This window comes from Sus scrofa, chromosome 18, assembly GCF_054392235.1.
Source record: "Sus scrofa isolate SSC_HxYL_T2T_F1_AM1 chromosome 18, Sscrofa_HxYL_maternal_Yorkshire_Landrace_v2.0, whole genome shotgun sequence".
NCBI classification, from domain to species: Eukaryota; Metazoa; Chordata; class Mammalia; order Artiodactyla; family Suidae; genus Sus; species Sus scrofa.
The window spans coordinates 21,041,516-21,064,617 of NC_139400.1; the positions used below are offsets into that span (position 1 = coordinate 21,041,516).

Genomic DNA, 23,102 nt, shown 5'->3' on the forward strand with positions numbered 1-23,102 from the left:
AATTCACTGCGAACCAGCCAAACATGCTCTTGCTCACCTCCCATCCCGAAACGCCAGGAGTGAAGAGGTTTCCTTGCTGCCGATTCTTTGTTCATGCCCTGGGCCGCTTAAAGAATTCTCTGACTTCAAGTATAAGTTTCTCTCTTTTCTCTCTTTCTTTGGTTTGTTTTTTTAGGGTCACACCCGTGGCATATGGAGGCTCCCAGAGGCTAGGGGTCAAATCAGAGCTGTAGCTGCCAGCCTACACCAGAGCGACAGCAACATGGGATCCGAGCCATGTCTGCGACCTACACCACAGCTCATGGTAACACCGGATCCTTAACCCACTGAGCAAGGCCAGGGATCGAACCCGAGTCCGCATGGATGCTAGTCAGATTCATTTCCACTGAGCCATGATGGGAACTCCATGTATATGCTTCTCTTTAGACTCCACTTCCAATCATAGTTCACCTCTCCTCAGCCCCTTCCACCCCTTTGTTTGTGGGTGTTTCTGTTACCGGGGAAAACTGGGTATCTTTCGGCTCTGAGAGTGTCCACACTGTCACTCATTTGAAGCATCGGGTCACTCCTGAGGCCCTTCCCTCACAGCTGACCTGGGAGCCCGCAAACTTGAAGGTAGTTTGAAGGGGAATCTGGTGATTTTTGAGGAGGTCCTGGATATATTTGGGTCCACATACTAGCATGCGATGCTGAAATTAATGCAACTTAATACTTTTTTTTTTTTTTGCTTTTTTTAGGGCCGCGCCCACAGCATATGGAAGTTCCCAGGCTAGGGGTAGAATCAGAACTACCGCTGCTGGCCTACACCACAGCCACAGCAGTTCAGGATCTGAACTGCATCTGACCTACCCCACAGATCTTGGCAACCCTGGATCCTTAACCCAGTGAGCGAGAGACCAGGGATTGAACCCTAATCCTCATGGATTCTAATCAGATTCATTTCCACTGAGCCAACGGGAACTCCCGCAATTTAATACATTTTAATCAGAGCCCCACTGTGTCCTCAAGAGCACAGTCCTAGTTTCCAGGGCGCTCACAGCCTCGTGGGGAAGATGAATGTGTGCACAGCGCAACGTCGGGGAAATGCGGGGAGAGGATGCGTCAGCCTCACCTGGGGAAGCTGAGTGGCTCTTCTCGAGCAGCCCCCTCCGCAGTGGTGGCCCAGCACTACGTCAGGTTCCTTCCTTCTGCTCCCTGAATCCACCCCCCAGAGGCGAATTGTCTCTCCACTCTTGGGACCCTCTAGAGTTTTCACATCCAAAAGTCTACTTGAAGAGCCCTAGAGGGTTGACAGGATTTCACACCTAGCCACCCAGTGCAAGTTCACAGCTCTCTCGCCCTTCCTCCTGTGTCTTTATACTGTACTCTTTGTTCACATAATGGACAGAAGTATTTCTGATCAGTAAAGGACAGAAGTATCAAGAATCCCAAAGTAGCTAGAATTTTCCTCAACCGCTATGTACCCACTGAATCATTCTTGCTCCAACATTTGTCATCGTGTCTCACTGATATGATGACTGTATGTAAATTGAGTGACATAAAGTTTGGTAGCTTTAGTACCAAACTCAGGCATTTGCCTTGGGTCGTCTCCCTGCTATAGGCTCTGGCAGGCCCATCATTTAGAGAAAAGAACTCCTCTCTCTTGGTTTCTTGCCTTTCCTTTGAAAATACTAACCCCTCTGAAGACAGAATTATGTATCTCTTAAGAGAAGCCTGCGTTTGTCCTCAAGACTGTACCTCTCAAGCTTGAGCTGTATTCATCCACAAGGTTGTGTCTGTATTGCTCAAAATAACCCAATGAATAACCAGCTGAGAAAGAAGGGTTTTTTTTTTACTGTGAACGTGGTTGATCTAATAATCTGTTGCAGTAACTATTGTAATGAGAACGAAGCCTCAAATTATATGCAAGTCATTGGTTTGTACACGTTCCATGGGACCCCAGCGGGGACTCTTGCCTCATCCTGATTCTTGTAGATTTACAGACATAAGGCCACCACCTAGAGGATCTACCTCATGTTCACGCGAACATTAAATTCCACAAAGAGTGGAAGCGAAAAACTATCATGATAAGGGCGCCTGCCATTTCTTTTACTTCTGTCTCATTTTTTTATTGTTCAAGTAGCTTTCTTTTTACCTTCAGACAACACTTGATCGAGGGCTTATTTCTATCCCTGAAGTTTTCTCTGGAGGCCTGGCCTGGAGCACTGTGATATCACAGCATTTCCTTTGTTACCACATCTCTAGGTGTTTGTTTTGTGTGTGTGATAAATCCAGACTTAGGTGTGTTCCAGTCTTATGTCACCATGATAATAGGTTGACATTTTAGTCACATCTCACACTCCCCCAATCCAGGTAAGCTTTGGGAGTTACTATTTGGGGTAAATCATACAATCAGATGTTGATTATGCCATCTATTATATTAAGTTTCTCTTTAACTGAATTTTGGGGTTTTCATGAGATGCTTCTTGATCATTGTGGTTATAAAAAACTATCACTGACAAAAGATTTACCATGCTTATTATCTCCTTTTAGGTCACCAGTCTCTTCAGAAGATCACGGTAAGAATCTGTTTTACTTACACTAATTCGGGATTCAGAGTTGAGCTGTGGTCCTTGCATTTCACTGTCAGATGGAAAAATCACTTAAGAAAATGTCTCTGAGATGTTTGCTTTGTATTTTGTTAGAGCACAATACCAAGTACTTTTAACAACTTACTTCGTCCTCGCTACATTTGATATCGTGCCTTATCTTCAAATCTGTTACAGCTACTTCGGCCGACAGATATTACAAAGTGTCATGTATTCCCTTTGATTTCTGCTGCATCACCAGATACAGTGAGCCCGTGAACAAGGCAGGGCGTGGGGACACTGACCCTCCCTTCTGCTGTTGTGGACAGTGTGTGTATCACTTAAGAGTCGGCCCTTCGGTATCTGCACTTCCCTCTGTACTGGTAGATTCAACCAGCTGAGGTCCATGTAGTACAATGGTATTTACTATTGAAAACAAAAAAATCCCTCCCGTAAGTGGATCTGCGTGGTTCAAACTTGTGGTGTTCAAGGATCGCCTGTATTTTAGGGGACCTTGGGCTAGTCATGTAACTTCTCTGAGTCACAGATTTCACCTTTCAAGTGGGGATTTGTAGTAGATCTTTCCAAAAGTCTCTTGCAGATTGGACACTGAGATTTGCAGAGGATGTCAGGGTCTGAAATGAAGCTACTTGGTAGTAGTCTGAGTTGCTACACCCTTGAGGTGAGTTATCTGCCTTTGGAGATGACTGTTTTATGCAAAGGATAAAATGGGTAGTTGCAGCACATTGAACCTGGGCATGGTACGTTTATTCAGTCAGTCAATCAGAAATGTTTTTGTTGTGTGGACCGTGGGTCAGTTAGATCATATAATGTGTTATATAGACACGCCGTATGCAGGGATCATGTGATGTGTGACAGAATATTTTCCCCAAGGAGCTCCGTGGGTCTGTGCAGGGAGGGGTGGTGGAATGCCACATGCCTAGCGCCATGCAGTGTGCAATGTGCCTTAATCTTATAAAGGGGAGGAATCAGGGCTCTGAGACCACCGCTGGCATTCCTCTTGATACTGTCCCTCATTCAGCCAAGGCACCAGGATCCACTGAGCCAGTAAAAACGTGACAGCTGGTTTAAGCGTGTCTCCTCACCCTCCCATTTCTACCTGGTCACTCAATGCCGTCAACTCTGTTTCTCATACTCCATCAATCTCTACTTTCTTTTCCATTCCCTTTCTCTGGGTTGGCCCCCTCCACCCCACGTCTTGCTTGGACCTTTAAAGTTGTCTCATAACTGATAGCCATGCCTCTGGAATTCCTTCTCTTCGTTATTTCTTAGTATCTGCATACCCAGATAGCACCAACCTGGTTGTTCCGTGGTGAAAATCTATGCCCGTTGCCTGTAGGGTGGAATCTTGCCAGTAGACCTATAATGTGTTCGTCTTGCTAACATCGAATTTTAACATGGAATAGAAAGTCCCAGAGAATGAACTCTTTGTCTTCCTCTACCGCTTAGTGCTTCTTTTGGTGCCTTTCCCCCTTCTGTCCATGGTCTGTGCTCCAGCCACCCAGGGCTACATCTAGTTTCTGAAACTCACCCTATTTTTCATGTGTCCCCACTTTTAGCCAGATTGTTCGATAGAAGCTGCTCCTTCTTTTAGCCGTGTGTGGTTTCTCCTTACATTTGAGACCTCATTAAGCATCTCATCCTCCCTGAAAGCTGTCTGCCCTACTTTTCCTTGCATCAAATATTTTTTCTTCATTCTCAAACTTAACTTAAAAATGTGATGCCTGATTCATCTGTCTCCCCTGCTCAGCCAGAAGCTCTTGGATATAGATCCCAACAAACTGTGACATTCCAAAGATGTTTATTAACTGAATACATTAAAGGGAGAGAGAGAGGGAGTTTTTAAACAGGCCTGTTCTGCTGCCGTATCATTAACTCTCTCCCAATATTGGAATGAAGTGGTTTCATGTTCAGTGGAACATCATTGGGCCAATGCTGTACAGGCTGAGTAAAGTCAGAATTAGGCAGCAACCGCCTAATAATGACTTAGCGTTATCTTCTGTTCTGATCGGTGTGGGTAGGATTAGGTTTCTTATTTCATACGTAGAGGTCCTTGGGCTTTTTCAGGTTCAGGTGATAAACTGGACACTTGTATTTCATTTTTATTTTGAACTCCTGTTTCCCCTAATGACCTTTGTGTCCATGTGCCTTCCTTTGTGGAAGAACTTATTTCCCATTCTGGAATAAAGGGGTGAGGCTTCTAAATTGCAAGTCTCTACTCCACCGGGAATTCTTAAGGGGTCATGAGCTATCAGTGAGCATATGTCCATGTCCTGGCGAGTCCTGAAAGGTGACCGCTCCCCGGAAGACTTGCTCAGTGTCAATAGCACTTCAGAATTGATTTTTAAGAATGGGCATATGTGTTGAAGAAACATTATCCAAATTAGAGAGCATTTACATTCTCATTATTTTAAAATATTTAGGACCTGTCTGTTTTAGTTTGATTCAGCAACGTCCAAAGAGTATTCAAGTATACATGGTAAAATAATCATGCTGATTTACCGAATTTTTATCCTCTTGTACTTCGGTGTCCTCGGCAAAATATCCTTTTTTTTATCACTAGGATTTTCTTATAGCACTTAAAATATTTTTTCTTAGGTTTACAAATTCTTAAGGTTTTTGTGATTGTTGTGGTTAGCATAAAGCCTTGAATATCCTATCATCCAGCTTGCACTTGTACACAACAGTGACATGGCAATATACTCGTAAGAGAAGTAAGGTAGCATTTTTGACTTCTGAAAATTATGGATAAAAAAAAAAATCAAGGCACACTGGGCAAGTGGATTGTGAAATTGGAAAATTAATCTCTGCGCCTTTTGACTTTCTCTTTTGTTTGCTTTCCACCAATGAGCCTATTCCAGTTGCTAATAGCAGGTCACTCTAGCTATCTCCACAACAGACTTCGTTCCTAAGAAAAATCCAGTTTTCCAAAGTCCGGTCACCCTGATAGGCCCAAACCCCTCAGATGACTCTTTCATTGAAGATAAACTTAAACACTGTGGCTTTGTTATGTTCCCTCTTAATTTCAGTTTCCTTGGCTGTAAAGTGGGGCTCTTCGTATCTACCCAGCCTACCTAACAGGGTTGTTCTGTGTTCAAATACGAAATCATTCATGAAATCGCTTTCCAGTTTGCTAAAAAGCACCCCAAACATGATGCTGTTACGGTTGGCGGTGGATGAGGACGTGTGTGTTTGCTATGATGTTTGCTCAGCATTACATACTGCCTTTGACAAGTAAAAAGATGTTCGGGGGAGGAGCGGGTGTGTGAAAAATGTTTCTTTCAACATCATCATTAAATATTAAGTTTTATTGGAAACCTTTTTACATCTGGGTGAGGAGGAGTAAAATGGTTAATACATAATTTAGGCTGCATGACAAGGGGACAGTTCCTGATGTTGTACGGGGTCATTAGTTATGGGAGTTGATGACATGTGGAATGTCTATTTCTGTCATAGAGTTTCAGAGTCATTACGAATCCAGGCTGAAGGAGTTCCCGCTGTGGCTCAGTGGTGAACGAACCCCAGTTAGTATCCATGAGGACACGGGGTTGGTCCCTGGCCTTGCTCAGTGGGTTAAGGATCTGGGGTTGCCATGAGCTGTGGTGTAGGTCACAGACACAGCTCAGATCCTGCATTGCTGTGGCTGTGGCGGAGGCCGGCAGCTGCAGCTCTGATGCGACCCCTAGCCTGGAAACTTTTCAAATGCTGCAGATGCAGCCCTAAAAAAGACAGAAAGGGGGAAAAAAAAAAAAAAAAGGCTAAAGTTTATTGAGTGCTTCTGATGCAGAGTCACTGTGCTAGTGTTTCAGCAACACTATTTCATCTTTAACACATCACACTACACAGTACACGTGTTCTCTTCACTGTCTAGTGGGGGAAACGGGTTCAGAATACTTACATAATAACTCCCTAAACATCACACAGCCAGCGAGTGGTAGCGTGCATGGTCAGAGCCAGTTGCAGCACTCAACTCTTGCTCATTACCCACCTTGTCCCCAGAAAACAAAAGAAATGGTCGTCCCCATTCAGGTGAATTGACAGAATGATAGAGGGGGAGAAAAAAAAAAAAAAAACCCTCTAACAAGAATTTATTTACGACTGGGTGAGTAATTTCTTTTTAATGACAAAGCAAAACAGACCGAAAATAACCACTTCTCCCTCCTGCTGGGAATGATTTGTTCCTGTAGAAAAAGTAAATCCCAATGTCACATTCTCTCATAATTAGTTAACTGAGTGAAACTGAAGCTTCAGGGAAGCGTGCCATGCTGAGCCCCAGTGGGAACATTACATTTTAATGTTACAGCTGGAAGCCTGCGTCCTACCTCTTGTCGGAAGGTAAGTTTGGCAGTGATGGATTGCCTTATCCTAGGAGCTGCCTCGGCCTTTAGTGTCTATCACTTCATCATCTGAACTGCTCCTGGAGCCACTTCAGGTGCCCGGGCTGCTTCGCCTGCTCCCAGAGAGGCTGTTGTGTCTTCTTAGCCCGCTTGCTTCCCTGGCCTCACGGAGCGCCCCTGCTGCTGATGCCAGCGCCCGGGCATCGACACAGCGTCTGCTTCCAACCAGGCAACGTCTGTTCGCTTCCAGACTCAAAGACGTTCGTTGACTCCCTTGAGAAGACGTGCCAAATCTGACTCCCACTGGCATGTCTGGAGCGGGCACCCCTCTCCTGTCTTATCCCTCAGACCAGCTGTTGGTAAAAAGTGGTTCTCACATTCTATGGTAGTTTTTCTGTTGCTGCGGTAACTCCGTGGCTGAGAATGGGAGGGAGGGTTACCTGGAGAGCAAGTTGTAACAGCCGCGATCGCTTGTGTTAAGTGCCCAAGGATGCGGTCACTGGCAGGCCTGGAGGCAGATGCACGTGGTGGTGAGTTGTGCCTGGAGACACGTTGTGGAGTGACTTACATCCACTAGGACATCAATGGCTGTCTCTGGCTCAAATACCGTAGATTCAGTTTTCTTTCTAGTGTAAATATATGTGTATATAGAGTTTTACTGAAATGGTTAATATTCATAACATGTCTAAAATGTATCAGCTTGGGGACTTCCTATTGTGGCTCAGTGGTAACAAACCCGACGAGGATCCACGAGGACACGGGTTGAATCCCTGGCCTCTCTCAGTGGGTTAAGGAGCCGCTGTGGCTGTGGCTGTGGTGTAGGCCAGCAGCTGCAGCTCCGATTGAACCCCTAGCCTGAGAATGTCCATATGCCACAGGTGTGGCCCTGAAAAAGCAAAAAAAAAAAAAAAAATTAAAAAAATTATCAGCTCAGTTTAAATTATAGCTAAAGGAACTACTGTGCGCTTAGCCCCCATTCTAAAAATAAAATATTTGCAGTCATCTAGAAATTTCGTGTTTGCCTTTCTGATTACCTTCTCTTCCCTCTCCCATGGGGATAACCACCATCCTGCCTTTCCGTTAAGAATCTCCTTCTTGGAGTTCCCGTTGTGGCGTGGCGGAGATGAATCTCACTAGGAAGCAGGAGGTTGAGGGTTCAATCCCTGGCCTCACTCAGCGGGTTGAAGATCCGGCACTGCTGTGAACTGTGGTGTAGGTCGCAGATGTGGCTCAGATCTGGCAGTGCTATGGCTCTGGTGTAGGCCGGCAGTAACAGCTCTGATTGGACCCCTAGCCTGGGAACCTCCCTGTGCCATGGTTGCGGCCCTAAAAAGACAAAAAAAAAAAAAAAAAAAAAAAAAATTTCCTTCTTTATCTCATTTTACTACACATATGCACATTCTACATATGCATATATGTGTGCATGTATATATCATATATGTATTCTGCATATATATGTGTATATGTATGTAGTTTTGCTAATTTTGAACTCTTATAAATTGAATTCTTTTGCAAACCTCTATTATTTGCTTCTTTTGTTTCAGAATGTTTTTACGATGTATCCTTGTTGATGGGTATCACATTCCTTTCATTCATTTTTCATGTTGTATAGCATTCTGTTGGATAAATATATGACTATTTCTATATCCAAATTCTGCTGATGAATGTTCAGGTAGACTCCAGGGTTTTTGTTTGTGTTTTTATTTTTTTTGCTCTTGCAAACAGTATTATGAACATTCTTCCTCATAACTCCTCCTGGTGTCCACATGCAGGAATTCCTCTGGGGTTTAAACCTGGGAATGTGGCATAGTTAGGTGGGAGGTTATGACATACTTAACTTAGCACATGGTGACAAGCTCTTTTCCCAGGTGATCATTCTCATTTATACTCCCAGCTGCAGCAAGAGCACCTGCTGATCCACATCCTTGCCAACACTTGATATTAACTGATGAGGATTTTTTTCTGCCAGTTTGGTAGGCGTGTCAAATGGTATCTCATGGTTTTAATCTGCCTTAAATACGTATCTCACATTAAGAGGGAGCATTTTTTGCTGGAGTATGAAACTTCAGTGACTAGTATTTAATGCTTATCTACTGCTATAAAATATCCTGTATTTATATGACTTCAGAGACTAGGACACGCTCCCTCCTGTGTCCAGCATTAAGTGCCAGCTCTATAGGGTAGGACAGATTTGCGTCTTTGCCGCTTCTGTAGGTTTTCATGTCCAGAATCCTGTATAAGGTTACAGATCAGATAGAGCATTTTTTTCTTATATTCATAGATCATTTGTGTTCACTCATCTACAAAATTTTCTCCCACTGGGTTGTCTTTTTCTTAATGATTCATAAACATGTTTATGTGTTTTAGGTGGAAAATAGTTTGTTGAGTATATGTGTTGCAAGTTTTCTCCAGTTTGTGGTTTCTCTAGGTATTCTTTAATCAAATTATTAATGTTTTCTCTATGGTTTACACCTTTGCTATGTTCTTGAGCGAATTCTTTTGTAGGGTAATAATACAGATATTGTCCCATGACCTTCTCTACAGTTTTTATCATGTTGCCTTTCAGTTGTGTCTTTAATCTCTTGGAAGTGATTTTGTGGTTTTGTGAGAGGTAAAGGTTCAGTTTTTCTTTGATTTTTTTATAAACATAGCTAATCATTATTTATTCCCTTCACTGACTTGCAAAGCCTCTTCTGTCACCCCATACTGCTGTGTTTCCAGATTCCCTTTTCTGTTTTATTGATCCATATGTCTTTCCCTGCACAATATCATGTCATTTTATTTTTTTACTATTATTATTACTTTGTCTTTTTAGGGCCATACCCGTGGTATATGGAGGTTCCCAGGCTAGGGGTCCAATCAGAGCTGTAGCTGCAGGCCTGCACCACAGCCACAGCAACGCCAGATCAGAGACACGACAAAAAATGGAATTGCAAAGTAGTTCCTCATTTTCTAATATCTGGGTCTGGCATTTCCTTTGTGGGAAAAATTTCCATCATAAATTTATTATTGTTGTTGTTGTTATTGGCAACAGCGTGCAGTGGCTTGATGTGGGATCTCAGTTCCCAGACGAGGGATTGAACCCAGGGTTCAGTGGTGAAAGTACCAAGTCCTAACCACTCGACCACCAGGGAACTCCGATAGATTTGGTTTTTGTTTGCTTGTTTTTGTTTTTTAGAGCTGCACCCCCGGCATATGAAAGTTCCCAGACTAGGGGTCATATTGGAACTACAGCTGCTGGCCTATGCCAGAGCCACAGCAATGCGGGATCCAAGCTGCATCTGCAACCTACACCACAGCCCACAGCAACACCAGACCCTTAAACCCACTGAGTAAGGCCAGGGATGGAACCTGCATCCTCATGTATCCTAGTCAGGTTCATTAGCTGCTGAAGCCACAAAGGGAACTGCCAGATTTGTATTTTTTAATGTTTGGGGAGATAGAAATTCTATTTTTCTTAAATCGATATTGTTAACTATTTTTTAAGGAATTCGTCCATTTTATTGGAGTTATTTTTCATTCTTGGCATAAATTTTTGAATTATGTCTTATTATCTGTGTAATATTTGTGAGATCTGAGTTTACATCTACCTTATTTATTTATTTATTTTTTTTTTTTGCTATTTTAGGGCCATTACTGTGGCATATGGAGGTTCCCCGGCTAGGGGTCCAATCGGAGCTGTAGCCACAGGCCTACACCACAGTCACAGCAACACCAGATCAGAGCTGCGTCTGCGACCTACACCACAGCTCATGGCAACACCGGATCTCTAACCCACTGAGCAAGGCCAGAGATCAGACCCACATCCTCATGGATCCTAGTCAGGTTCGTTAACTGCTGAGCCACAAAGGGAACTCCCACCTTTTCATTTTTTTTTTTTTTTAATTATTTTCTTCCACTGTACAGCATGGGGACCAAGCTATACATACATGTATACATAATTTTTTCTCCTATTGTCGTATTGCGATATAAGTATCTAGACATAGTTTTCAACGCTACACAGCGGGATCTCATTGTAAATCCAGTCCAAGAGCAACAGTTTGCATCCGTTAACCTCAAGCTCCCGATCCCTCCCACTCCCTCCCTCTCCCCCTGGGCAGCCACAAGTCTATTCTCCAAGTCCATGATTTTCTTTTCTGTGGAAAGGTTCATTTGTGCTGTATGTTAGATTTTTAATATGGTTTGTACCTGCTTCGTGTGTGTGTGTGTGTGTGTGTGTGTGTGTGTGTGTGTGTGTAATTCCCTATTCTCTTTTCCTCTCACTACAGGCTTGGAGCTCAGTTTATGTTACTGATTTTTCAAGAAAGTGCTTTTTACCTTCACTCTATTACACAGTTGCCTTCTGTTTCATTAGATTCTTATGTTAATAATTTCCTTCCTTCTAATCATGTGGCATATTTTTATTCTTTTTCTACTTTTTTTTTTTTCTAACGTAGACATTTAGGTACAAACATCAGCTACGTGTGTTCTCTTCCCTTTGTGTCTCCTTGTGCAGTTCCGTCTAGAGGCAGGTTCATTATTTTTATGCGATCCTTTTGTGTCTTCCCCTCTCTTCTCTTTGTTTCTTTGGAATACATCCTGGATAGTTTCTTCAAAGTGATTTTCTTGTTCATTTGTGCTGATTTTTATTCATGTTCATTTAAGATGATTCTCGCTGAGTGGCTCATGTCCTTGGACCTTTATGCATGAGAATTTGTTCAGTCCTTCAAGAGGTTTTCCAGTCACCAGAGAAAACTATCAAACCTGATTCCTAGAAATTAAATCCTCCATTTGTGAGTTTGTGTGCATGCAGGTACTTGTTTGGTTCTGGTTTAGAATGCAGAGGAAACACAGATACGTTAATTCAGAGTGCCTCGTCTTCAAATGATGACAATAGATTGACATAAGAGTTTTATTTTTTGTTTTTAATTCCACACAGCACCAACTTTTCTTGCCAAGTCTTTTGTGGTCTTTCTTGCTCGGTGTTACTGCCTTGGCTTTTCGGGGGCACAATTTTATATGGGGTCTATGTGGGCAGGTTCCAGGCTTTGTCTTGTCTCCTGTGTCTACACAGCCATCAAAGAGTGGCTCAGTGTCCTCGGGGTTTGGCAGAAACCTTAAGGGCCTCTGGTAGTTTGGGTATAATTGACTTCACTTTGTTTAATAAGATCTGTGAATTCTGGTCTTAACAGTGAGGAGTGTGCACATGTGCGCATAAGTTTTTAAAGGTTATTTCATTTTTGCTGTAAAATACAATGTATTAGCATATTATCATGTTAATACCCTTATATCTATCATTCAGCCCAAAAATTAAGAATTCCCTCCATGTGTCTCCACCCTAATTACATCTCCTCCTCCAGTCCTCTAAAAGTAACTCACTACCCTGGCTTTTATCAAAATTTTCCTTTGGGATATCTATGAGGTATTAGCACTCAAGTGTGTTACTCTAGATACGATAGTTAAATCTTGCCCAGTTTTTATTTTTTATTTTTATTTTTTGTCTTTTTAGGGTTGCACCTGCAACATATGGAAGTTCCCAGGCCTGGGGTTGAATCAGAGCTGCAGCTGCTGGCCTACAGCACAGCCACAGCAATGCAGGATCCAAGCTGTGTCTGCGACCTACACCACAGCTCACGGCAACACCGGATCCTTAACCCACTGAGCAAGGCCAGGGATTGAACATTCATCCTCAGGGGTACAAACTGCTGAGCCATGACAGGAACTCCCTTGCCCAGTTTTTAAAACACAGTATGTCTTTTAAGTGTCTTGTAAATGCAGTTTCTCCGTTTATTCCTTTTATTTTTACGTGACTTTTGAGACACCCAGGTCATTTGCACCGCAGAATTGCACGGAGACTGGGCCTTGCCGAGTGTACTCTAGCGGCCCAGTTCACACAGCTTTCTGTCCTCTGGGTTTTCTGCAAATTAGTAACTAAATCCAGAGGCTTCATAAGACTTAGGTCTGATCTGTGTGGCAAGTCTGTTGGTAATGGAGTGCTCTTTTATCACGGGCAAATGATGCCTGGATCTCGCTGTTGTGTTGATGCCCGATACCTAGGTTTAGTAATTGGAGTTGTAAAATGGTGACATGCCATCACTGAGATTTGTCTAATTCTATCATTTTATAAAGAGGCACGTCATATTCTCCACTGTTGGGTTACTCAGGGACACAGTTCCTTCCAAAAAAAACAGAGTAAATGTTTGAGTCGGTCCTTTTATTTATCTGGTTATGAAGATAATTAATTCATTCCTCTTCACCTTATAAAATGACCAATTTTTTTTCCTTTTTTTTTTTTTTTTTTTTTTTTGTTTTTGGCCACCCCATGGCATATAGAGTTCCCAGGCCAGGGATTGGATCTGAACCACAGTTGCAACCTACAGCACAGCTGCAGCTTAACCCACTGTGCCAGGCCTGGGATCAAACCTGCATCTCAGCACTCCAGAGACACCACCAATCCCGTGGCTCCACAGAGGGAGCTCTAAATCTTTTAAAATGTCTTTTAAATTAAGATTTTCATATAGCATATGAGCTTCAGTGCACTGCATTTCTTATTATTTTTTTCCCTTTTTTAGGGCCACGCCCACAGCATTTAGAGGTTCCCAGGCTAGGGGTCAAATGGGAGCTACAGCTGACGGCCTACACCACAGCCACACCCACACCAGATCTGAGCCGCCTCTGCAACCTATACCACAGCTCTCAGCAACACTGGATCCTTAACCCACTGAGCAAGGCCAGGGATTGAACCTGCAACCTCATGGTTCCTAGTCGGATTCATTTCTGCTGTGCCACGACGGGAACGCCGCATTTCTTATTCTTATTGAAGTTGAAAGTATTCTATCTTTGGCTAAAGGGAGTACTTTCCGGTTGGCTTTTAAGACTTCTAACATTGCCCTGATATTCTTAGATAACTTCCTTCACATGACAAGGTGCTTCAGGCTCATCTTGTGTGTTTCTTGTCCTGGACATCATTTCTCTAAAACCTCTTAGATCCTTCTAATGGGAAATAGTATTTCAAGACCAGAATTTGGACAGTGGGTGAGACAGTGTTGGTCATTGTTTCTGAGTGATCAGAGCTAAGATAGCTTTATATGGGTTAAGGGTGTATGTATCCATATGTGTGTGTGTACATGTGTATGTATGTGTATATACATGCATGTACACAGCCTTAAAAGTTTATCATACCATATTCTCAGAATATTACCACATTCAATTTGATTATTGAAACCTATATTTTCTTTCATTTTTATTGGTTTATATTATCTTGATGTTTAGATCATATAGCCACTGCGTGGTAAGATTTCTCCCTTTTATCATTTTTGATTTAGTTGTAAAAGTAACTAGTGAATGCTCATCGTTAGTCTTTAGGTAAACGTCTCTGTAGTTATTTCGGTTGTCTGAACCACAGTGTTTAGTAGATTTCTTAGGAAAATAGTTTTTTTATGCAATAGCAGTGTGTGTCTTTTACTCTTGAAAATTAGTTGTGCTTATAAGAAACTCACAGACTCAGAGTAACAGACTTGTGGTTGCCAAGGGGGGAGGGGGAGGGAGTGGGAAGGATCTGGGAGTCTGGGGTTAGCAGATGCTAACTATTGCCTTTGGAGTGCATAAGCAATGAGATCCTGCTGTATAGCACAGGGAACTATCTCTAGTCACTTATGATGGCATATGATGGAGGATAATGTGAGAAAAAGAATATATATATATATATATATATGACTGGGTCATGTTGCTATACAGTAGGAATTGACAGAACACTCTAAATCAACTATAATGGAAAAAATTAAAATCATTAAAAAAGTAGTTGTGCTGCTTACAGGCTCCCTGGGGTACATGTTCTTTCCTTGATATTCAAATAGTGCCTTTTTCTCTTGCCATTAAAGCATTGCTGTGAAAGTCTGATGGTAATATTCTCCTTATAAAAGTCACTTTTCTTGGTCTTAATACCCAAAGGATATTTTACTTTAATGTCTAGCATTTTTATGAGACTAAGACTGGCTGTAGAGCAGTTTGAGACGTTACTCTAGTAACAGAGTTTATTATTGTTTATTATTTTTTTTAAATTTGAGAACAGTGTTTTTGAATTGTTCTGCTTTTTTTGCTTTGGCTTTCTTCTTCAGGAATTAATTGTGTATGTTTTACCTTCTTTAACATTTTCCATTTTCTCTCATATTCTTTTTATCCCTTTCTGCTTTTTAATTTTTAAAAGTTTCTTTATATTAGATACCAGATATTCTATCTTTCTTATGGCTTTATTGGTTGAATTTATTTGTGCTTGTTTTCTTTGTAGTTCAGTGTTAACTTGCAAAACAGTTTATTCTTTTATTTCTAGTGTTTTGTTGGGTTATGCCACCTCATTTATGAGTTATTCTGATTCAAGCTGTTTATTATATGTCACTTTACTAATGCCTTTAAGCTCATTTGAAATGCTACCACATTACTACTTTTTTTTTTTTTTTTTGCAAGTTTGGTGATACACTTGCATTGTCTATAGAAATGTTATTCTATAACATAGTTCCTTGTTACGTATTTTATGTATAGTAGCATGTATATGTTAATTCCAAACTCTGAATTTATCTCTCCTCCCGGCATTTCCCCTTTGGAAACCATAAATTTGGTTTTGAAATCTTTGAGTCTATTTCTCTTTTATAAATTCTCTTGTATCATTTTTTGTTAGATTCCCCATGTTAGTGATCTCACATGATATCTTTCTCTGGCTGGCTTACTTCATTTAGTATGACAATCTCTAGTTCCATCCATGTAGCTGTAAATGGCATTATTTCATTCTTTGTTATGGCTGAGTAATATTCCAGTGTATATGTGTACCACATTGTCTTTATCCATTCCTCTGTTGATGGACATTATGTTGCTTCCATGTCTTGGTTATTGCAAATAGTGCTGCAATGAACGTTAGGATGAGTGTATCTTTTCGAATTATGGTTTTCTCTGGATATATGCCCAGGAGTGGGATCATATGATGGCTCTATTTTTAGTTTTTTAAGGAACTTTTAAATTAAACTTTTAATAAAGTTTAAAAAATAATTTTTAAGAACTACTGTTCTCCATGGTGATTGTATCAAATTACATTCCCACCAGCAGTGTAGGAGTGTTCCTTTTTCTCTCTACACTCTTCAGCATTTATTATTTTTAAGACTTTTTGATGATGGCCACTCTGACCAGTGTTAGGTGATATCTCATTGTAGTTTTGACTTGCTTTATCTAATAATTAGTGATACTGAGCATCTTTTCATGCGCCTTTTGGCTATCTGTATATCTTCTTTGGTGAAATATCTTTTAGGTATTCTGCCCATTTTTTTTGTTTGGGTTATTTGTTTTTTCAGTATTGAACTTTATGAGCTGGTTATATATTTTGGATATTAATCCTTTGTCAGTCACATCATTTGCAAATATTTCCTCCCATCCTATAGGTTGTCTTTTTGTTTTGTTTATGGTTTTCTTTGCTGTGCAGAAGCTTTTAAGTAGGTCCCATTTGGGTTTTTTGTTTTGTATTGTTTTTATTAAAATAGTCATTACTCCAGGAGTTGGAGCATAAAAGATATTGCTGCAATTTGTCGAGGACTGTATGCCTAATTTTCCTCTAGGAATTGTATTTAGTCTTACATTTAGGTCTTTAATCCATTTTGAGTTTATTTTTGTATATAGTGTTAGAGAATGTTCTAATTTCATTCTTTTACATGTAGCTCTCCAGTTTTCCCAGCACACTTACTGAAGAGACTGTCTTTTCTCCATTTTATATTCTTGCTCATTTGTCATTGGTTAATTGATCATAGGTTTGTGGGTTTATTTCTGGCTTTTTCATCCTGTTCCATTGGTCTCTGTTTTTGTTTCTGTTCCAGTAGCATTGTTTGGAAGACTATAGCTTTATAGTATAGTCTGAAGTCAGAGAACCTGATTCTTCCAGTTCCATTTTTATTTTTCAGTATTGCTTTTGTTATTCAAACTTTTTTGTGTTTCCTTACAAATTAAATTTTTTTTTTGTTCTAGTTCTGTGAAAAATAGCATTGGTAATTTGATAGGAATTGTGTTGAATCTGTAAATTGCCTTGAGTAGCACTGTCGTTTTGATAATACTGATTCTTTCAGTCCACGAAAATGGCATATCTTTCCAACTGTTTGTGTCATTTACAGTTTCCTTGATCAGCATCTTATAGTGTTCAGAGTACGTGTCTTTTGCCTCTTTAGGTAGGTTTATTCCTATGTATTTTATTCTTTTTCATGTGTTGGTAATGATGTTAGCTGTGGATTTGTCATATATGGCCTGTATTACTTTGAGGTAGGTTTCCTCTAAGCCCATTTTCTGGAGCGTTGTTATCACAAATGAATGTTGAACTTTATCAAAAGCCTTTTCTGCATCTGTCAAGATGATTGTATGGGTTCTGTTCTTCAATTTGTTAATGCAGTGTATCACCCTGACTGATTTGTAGATATTGAAAAATCCTTGTACCCCTAGCACAACTCGCCCATGGTGTATGCTCCTTTTAATAAATTGTTAGATTCAGTTTGCTAGTATTTTGTTAAAGATCTTTACATCTATGCTCATCAGTAATACTGACCTGTAATTTTTTTTTTTTTTTTGTGCTATCTTTGGTTTTGGTATCAGGGTGATATATCATGTGGCCTTATAGAATGAGTTTGGGAGTTTCCTATACAATTCTTTGAAATGGTACGTAATTTTTTTTAAAGCAGGTCTTTGTAGTACACATTCATTGTCTGTAGGAATGTTATTCTCTTCTTTCTTGTTTTCTTCATGCGATATTCTACCTCCTTTTTTTTTTCTTTTTAGGCACAGTATATGGACGTTCCAGGGCTAGGGATCAAATTGGAGCTGCTGCTGCTGACCTACACTGTAGCTACAGCAACACCAGATCCGAGCCGTGTCTGTAACCTACACCACAGCTTATGGCAACACTGGATCCTTAACCCACTGAGTGAGGCCAGGAATCAAGCCCTCATACTCGTGGATACTAGTTGGGTACTTAACCTGCTGAGCCACAACAGGAACTCCCCTTTTTTGCTATTTTATATGAAATTAGTTTTTTGAATTTTAGAAAAATATTTGTTAGCTCTTCTGACTTCCGAGAGCTCTTTCTTCAGTTGGTTTTATGTACTGTTAAAAACATGGTTCCTTGCTTTCTCAGACTCCCCAGCTTTGATCCCTATCCTCGCTTTTATCCAGTCCTCTTTCCTTTACTCCTGTTCACACTGTTCTGCTCTGTGTGTGTTCCACTTAGAAGTTGACCTGCAGTTTGTGTCCTGTCTTGAGGGGGAACCCTGGATGATCAGTTCTAAGAGTTCCCAGGGGCTGCAGTGCTCTGGGTACTTTAGTCCATTCTGGGGACCCTTGCATTTATGTGCCGTGGGTGTGGGAAGAGCTTCTGATGGTTTCTGTATCTGTTCTCACACTGGCCCACTCTACTGTTCAGTGAACACCTGTTGGCTCTTTTGAGGCTTCCTCTTTTCAGCTCCATCCTTGCACAGAGGTTAATAAAGGACAGTTCATGTGGCTGTTAGTGGCTGCTCTCCAGCCACCCATAATTTTGAGGTTTGTAAGAACATCTCACTTGGTCTTAATCATTGCCTCTGTGTTTTTGGTTCTTCTACTTAGTTTGTATATGGACACTCAGGAATATTCAACAAGTCTGCTGCACCTGTTACCACCACCTTCCCACATTTCCTGATGTTTTAAATTCAGTATTTTAGCTTAAATTGTTAAGAAAGTTCAGTGTATCTCATTCCCCTTATCATCAAGAAGAGAAACGTATATTCATTTTTATTCACATTAAAAGTTATGAATCTTGAGAGTTATAGTTTTTTAAAATTTTTATACCTTCTGAAATGGAAAAAAACTAAATAACTGATTTTTGAGACACAAAGGTTGGAGGGATTAGTGGTTTGGATCCTTGTATTTTAGCAAAAATAATTTCAGCTACTCCTTTGAAATTATTTGGCGTAAAATACTCTTCGGTGTACGTAAAAGAAAGGTCAGTATTTATTAAAGCTTAGTAAGTTCCAGGCAATGGCTTAAGGGATGTTCTGTTGAGGGCTAGTGGGGTTAAATAATGTTAGGGTCATACCAAACTACTGTATGCTGAACCAGCTGCTCTAAATATTTTATATATAATTAATCTTCACAACAGCCATAGCACTACTGTTATTTCTACTTCACAGATGAGGAAACCTATTACGTGACTTGTCCAAGGTCACATGTATAACTGGTGAGATTAGACCTTGGATTCGAACTCAGATACTCTAGATCCAGATCCCATTCTTAGCTACCCGTCTACACAGTCTCTCAGTAGCACAGCTATGTTTTGAGCTAATATGATAGGAAATCTTGATTCTTTTTAGTAAAAGGAGACCTCATAATTATTGAGGGGGTATTGATCATTAAAAAATAAGGTTTTTATTTTTTCCTCTCGTACCTGTGAGCAGTACCCTCAACACAGAAGAACAATTTAAAGATATGTTCTCGGTCCACTTCTGTTACCGCCACACTTCCATAATCAGGGAAGGAGGATCTCATTTCCCGGCAGTAGCACTGATTCTTTAAAAAGGTAGAATTCTTTAAAAAGTAGCTGTTTCCTTACGGAACTGTTACATGGAAAGACGATGACTTTATGACCGGAAGAGTAGATTGGATGAAGGAAGTCGGGTGTTTTTCCCTTTGATTTCCCATCAGCTATTTATGAGTAAAATGTGCTAAGTAAACAAATGATGAGACAGATGGAAACATTTGCCCATCTCTAATTGCCTCGCTAGGAAAAGTTTCCAGTACTGGCCATCACAGCATATGCCACTTTGCCGTGACCGTGGGCTGGCTCAGGCAAAGCTGCTCGTTTTTTGGTTTCGCGTCAGATGCAGTTGATGACCATAGAATCCCCCATCGGCTTTTTAATTGGATTCAAGCGTTTTCGTGCTCTTCGTTGAGGGTCTTCCTCACCCTGGTTCTGCTTATGTTGTTGAGTGAATCGTTTCTGCTCCCTGCTTACGGGCCCTTCTCGAGACCACCGCTCCCTCGGATCCACAAAGCCGTGAGGTTTATGTCCCCTCCCACCGTCTCTGGCAGACCACCTTTCTTGTCCTTTATTCAGGTCCCTCCTCTGGGCTCATTAATTCCCATGTTCTGGAACCACCTCCATCCATTTTACGGACAAACAATAATGGATTTTTCTGACAACTCAAATGCCCATGATTTCTCCTTCCCTATTCATAGACTGTTTTTGTTGAGTGTATTCCAAATTTTTTCCCCATGGGTGGTGTCGCCCTTCTTATTGAACTCTGCACTCAATGAATAGAGATGTTGCCCCATTCTGTGCTGTGTCCTGGCACAGAACTGATTCTATCAACGCCTCACTGTTGCATTTGCTGCAGTATGTGGTGTTAGCAAACAGAAACTTTCAATGCACGTCTTTGAGATCCATTGTAGCCTCATTAACATTGTTCTGTGGTGTAGAAGATAGGTTAGTGCTGGTCCTTTTCCAAAGAAATTCGGTTACTCATGTGCTGAAAGAGGGCCTATTATGGGGGTCTCACTGCATGCTCCCCAAAGGCTGTGTGAAAAGAAAAGAACAAAAATGACAGCGTGCTTTTCCTTGGCTGGTCTTTCACATTTCCTAGGAAAACAGACCATCACTGCTGATTAAAAACAAAGCAGAACAAGCAAACAAAGCAAAACCAACCTCTAGCCTGCACTTTGCAAAATCAGATTATATTACTTTTTTCTCCTGACCCTACTATTCCCTCTCATTCCCCCTTATTAATTCTGACTATTGACTGTAACTATAAAATCCTTTGATCCTTTTGGTTTCTTTGGAATGCTTTGTTGGTGATAATTATCTAATTATCTTTTGAAACCTTATTATAGATGCCTGTGTGTGTTGGGAGGGGGGGAGGTATTCTTTACTAAGATTTACCTACGGCTTTGTTTCAGATTGCCTTTGGCCTCAGAGAACATTTAAATGAATGCATTTAAAACATTGCAAAATGAGAAAGTAAGAGAAAAAAGGAGAGCATTAGGAAGGGAGGGAGGCGAACCCTCCTGGGTTGCCTGTAAGTGAATGGGTAAGAAGAGGTCAGCCCATCGGTTTTGTCATGGATTGTCCAGCAACAAATGAAGCTTTCTTAGATCTCATTCCTACAGACACATCCCTTATCCTCTAGGTAAGTGTTGAAAAAGGGAGTGGGAAATAACTGGCTTGGTTCCCAGGTAGTCATCCATGAGGGGAAAGGAAGCGTTGAATTGTACTTCGTTTTAAAATTTTACTGTGTTTATTCACGCTTTCGATGTTATAGAATGCGATCTGGATTAGATTGCTACCGATATAACCGAGTTACACTGACAGTTAAGGTAGCACAGTCCTGATACAAACATCATTGTTGCTGTGAATCCATTTGTCTGTCTTCTACTAATACCCAATGAAAATCCCCCCACCCCCGTTACTCCACCTAAAGCTGATTTTTCATTTTGATGGCTTTCTCTTGCAAAGAACTGGGTGGGTACAGGTGCCTGTTTCCCTGAGTCACAGTCTTAGACTAAGCCGGGCTCATTGTGAGCCGCAGGTGCAAAAGAGTAGAATGCACTGTCACTCTCTTTCAGTTGGCTCTCAAAAATGAATCCTGGATGTGTTACTTCAACCTGTATGTTTCAGGATCTCAGAAGAAGTTTTTCTGTGTGCATTTCTGTTTGCCCAGGATGCATATTATAGCTACTTCGGCCTGTGCCGTCCTGGATAGAGTTGGGAAAAGAGTCGTTAGTCTAGCTCCTCTTTTTCAAAATAAGTCAACTGAATGCTTGCTCATTTTGTCAGCTTTCTACATTTGTTTCTTTTTCTGGGTCCATTTTGGATGCTCTGAATTTTAGGGGATGGCTTTCTTAGCTTCATGCAATAGCCCTTCTTCCAGCCAGTGTAACTCCACATAATACCTATGACAAGGTCATTACTGCTTCTCTTCCTTTCCCCAGAACTGCTCCTTCTGTCGTCAGAGCCAGAAAAGTATGGGGCATGGGGATGCAACTGAAACCATATCCCTAGTGGCTGAGCAGGGACGTGTTGGCAAGAGAGGACCTCATTTCATCACCAGAGTACTGTTTGACAGTCTGTGCAGCCAAATAAGTGGGGCCCCCGCTTGGGAGAGCCGGCTCTCTAGTCAGTCTTTCATGCGCTGTGTGACAGCCTGGGCTTTCTTACACTTGAGTTAGGGGGCCTTGAGCCCGTGTCAACCTCACGAAGCCTCTGTTTCTTCACTCTCCAAATGGGGGTGATAATAATAATACTGCGTATCTAAAGGTTGCGTTAGAGAACGAGGGAAAGCAGTCACCTCTATGCCTGGCATGTAGTTGGCTTGCAAACATTAAGAGAGAGAGAGAGAGAGAGAGAGAGATCAGGAGAATAAAAATGCGAGAGAGAGCAAGAGAAACTACTAATGCCAAACTACCAACATGGGAATGTATTTTTCTATAAATAGACCCACTAGATCCTGTCTGCATGGAGCTCTGACTTTAAGGCTGTATTCTCAATTCCCTGGAGAGAAACATCTCCTTTAGAGTGCAGCCCAGTTGGAAGAGAAAGACTTGTGTCATTCTGGGCAATGGTCACTTGAGCATGGATGGTCGCTTTAGGCAAAGCCGAGCGCCTTGGTCTTGGATTGGGGAGGACTAGGCACCATCCTGGCTCTGCTCTTCACAGGTGGGGTAACCTTGGGCAGAGCACTCCCCTTAAGCCTTGGTGTCTTCATTGAACAGGCTGAGTGGGTTAACATCTAGTTGTACAGACTTGAGCCTCGGAGCTAGGAGAGAATAGTGGACAGTGAAACACCGGAGGCAGAACCAAAAATGTCGGTCTTCCATTTTGGAAGGTACTTTGGTGACACCTGTGCCCTGTTTTCTATGGATTCCTGCAGCTGAGTGTCAGTCTGTTACTTCTGCTGTGATGACAGGCAGCACTGCTATTTCCACACCTCACCATGCACCCACCTTCTGAAAAGACAGAAACTGAACTTTGCAAGCCTGTAAATGCTGCAGGCAGCCTTCCCACTGCTAGCTTTATCATGGCAACGAAATACATTATTATTTAATTATGCAGCTTCCAGCTTCTCTCCTGCCAAAGCAAAGCCCCATTGCTTATTGAAAAAGGGATTTGTCATCAGCCAGAATCCACTCAATTTTACTCGGTCTGTTCCAG

General features: G+C 41.4%; 1 protein-coding gene and 1 long non-coding RNA gene across 41 annotated transcripts in view; one reads left to right on the plus strand and one right to left on the minus strand.

The window, feature by feature from the left end:
- The window catches only part of DGKI (diacylglycerol kinase iota), a 474,617-nt gene that overhangs the window by 416,561 nt on the left and 34,954 nt on the right, over positions 1-23,102 (plus strand). For 38 of the 40 annotated variants that reach the window (XM_021079007.2, XM_021079008.2, XM_021079004.2 and 35 more), the window contains one exon: positions 2,533-2,558. In XM_021079007.2, the coding sequence (XP_020934666.1) occupies positions 2,533-2,558 (26 nt within the window). Of the gene's footprint in view, positions 1-2,532; positions 2,559-6,957; positions 7,936-23,102 lie in introns of those variants that run through there. The other 2 variants (XM_085005389.1, XM_085005390.1) reach the window with 1 other exon arrangement.
- Positions 1-23,102, minus strand: part of LOC110257584 (uncharacterized) — a 170,833-nt gene that overhangs the window by 88,548 nt on the left and 59,183 nt on the right. The window lies entirely within an intron of this gene.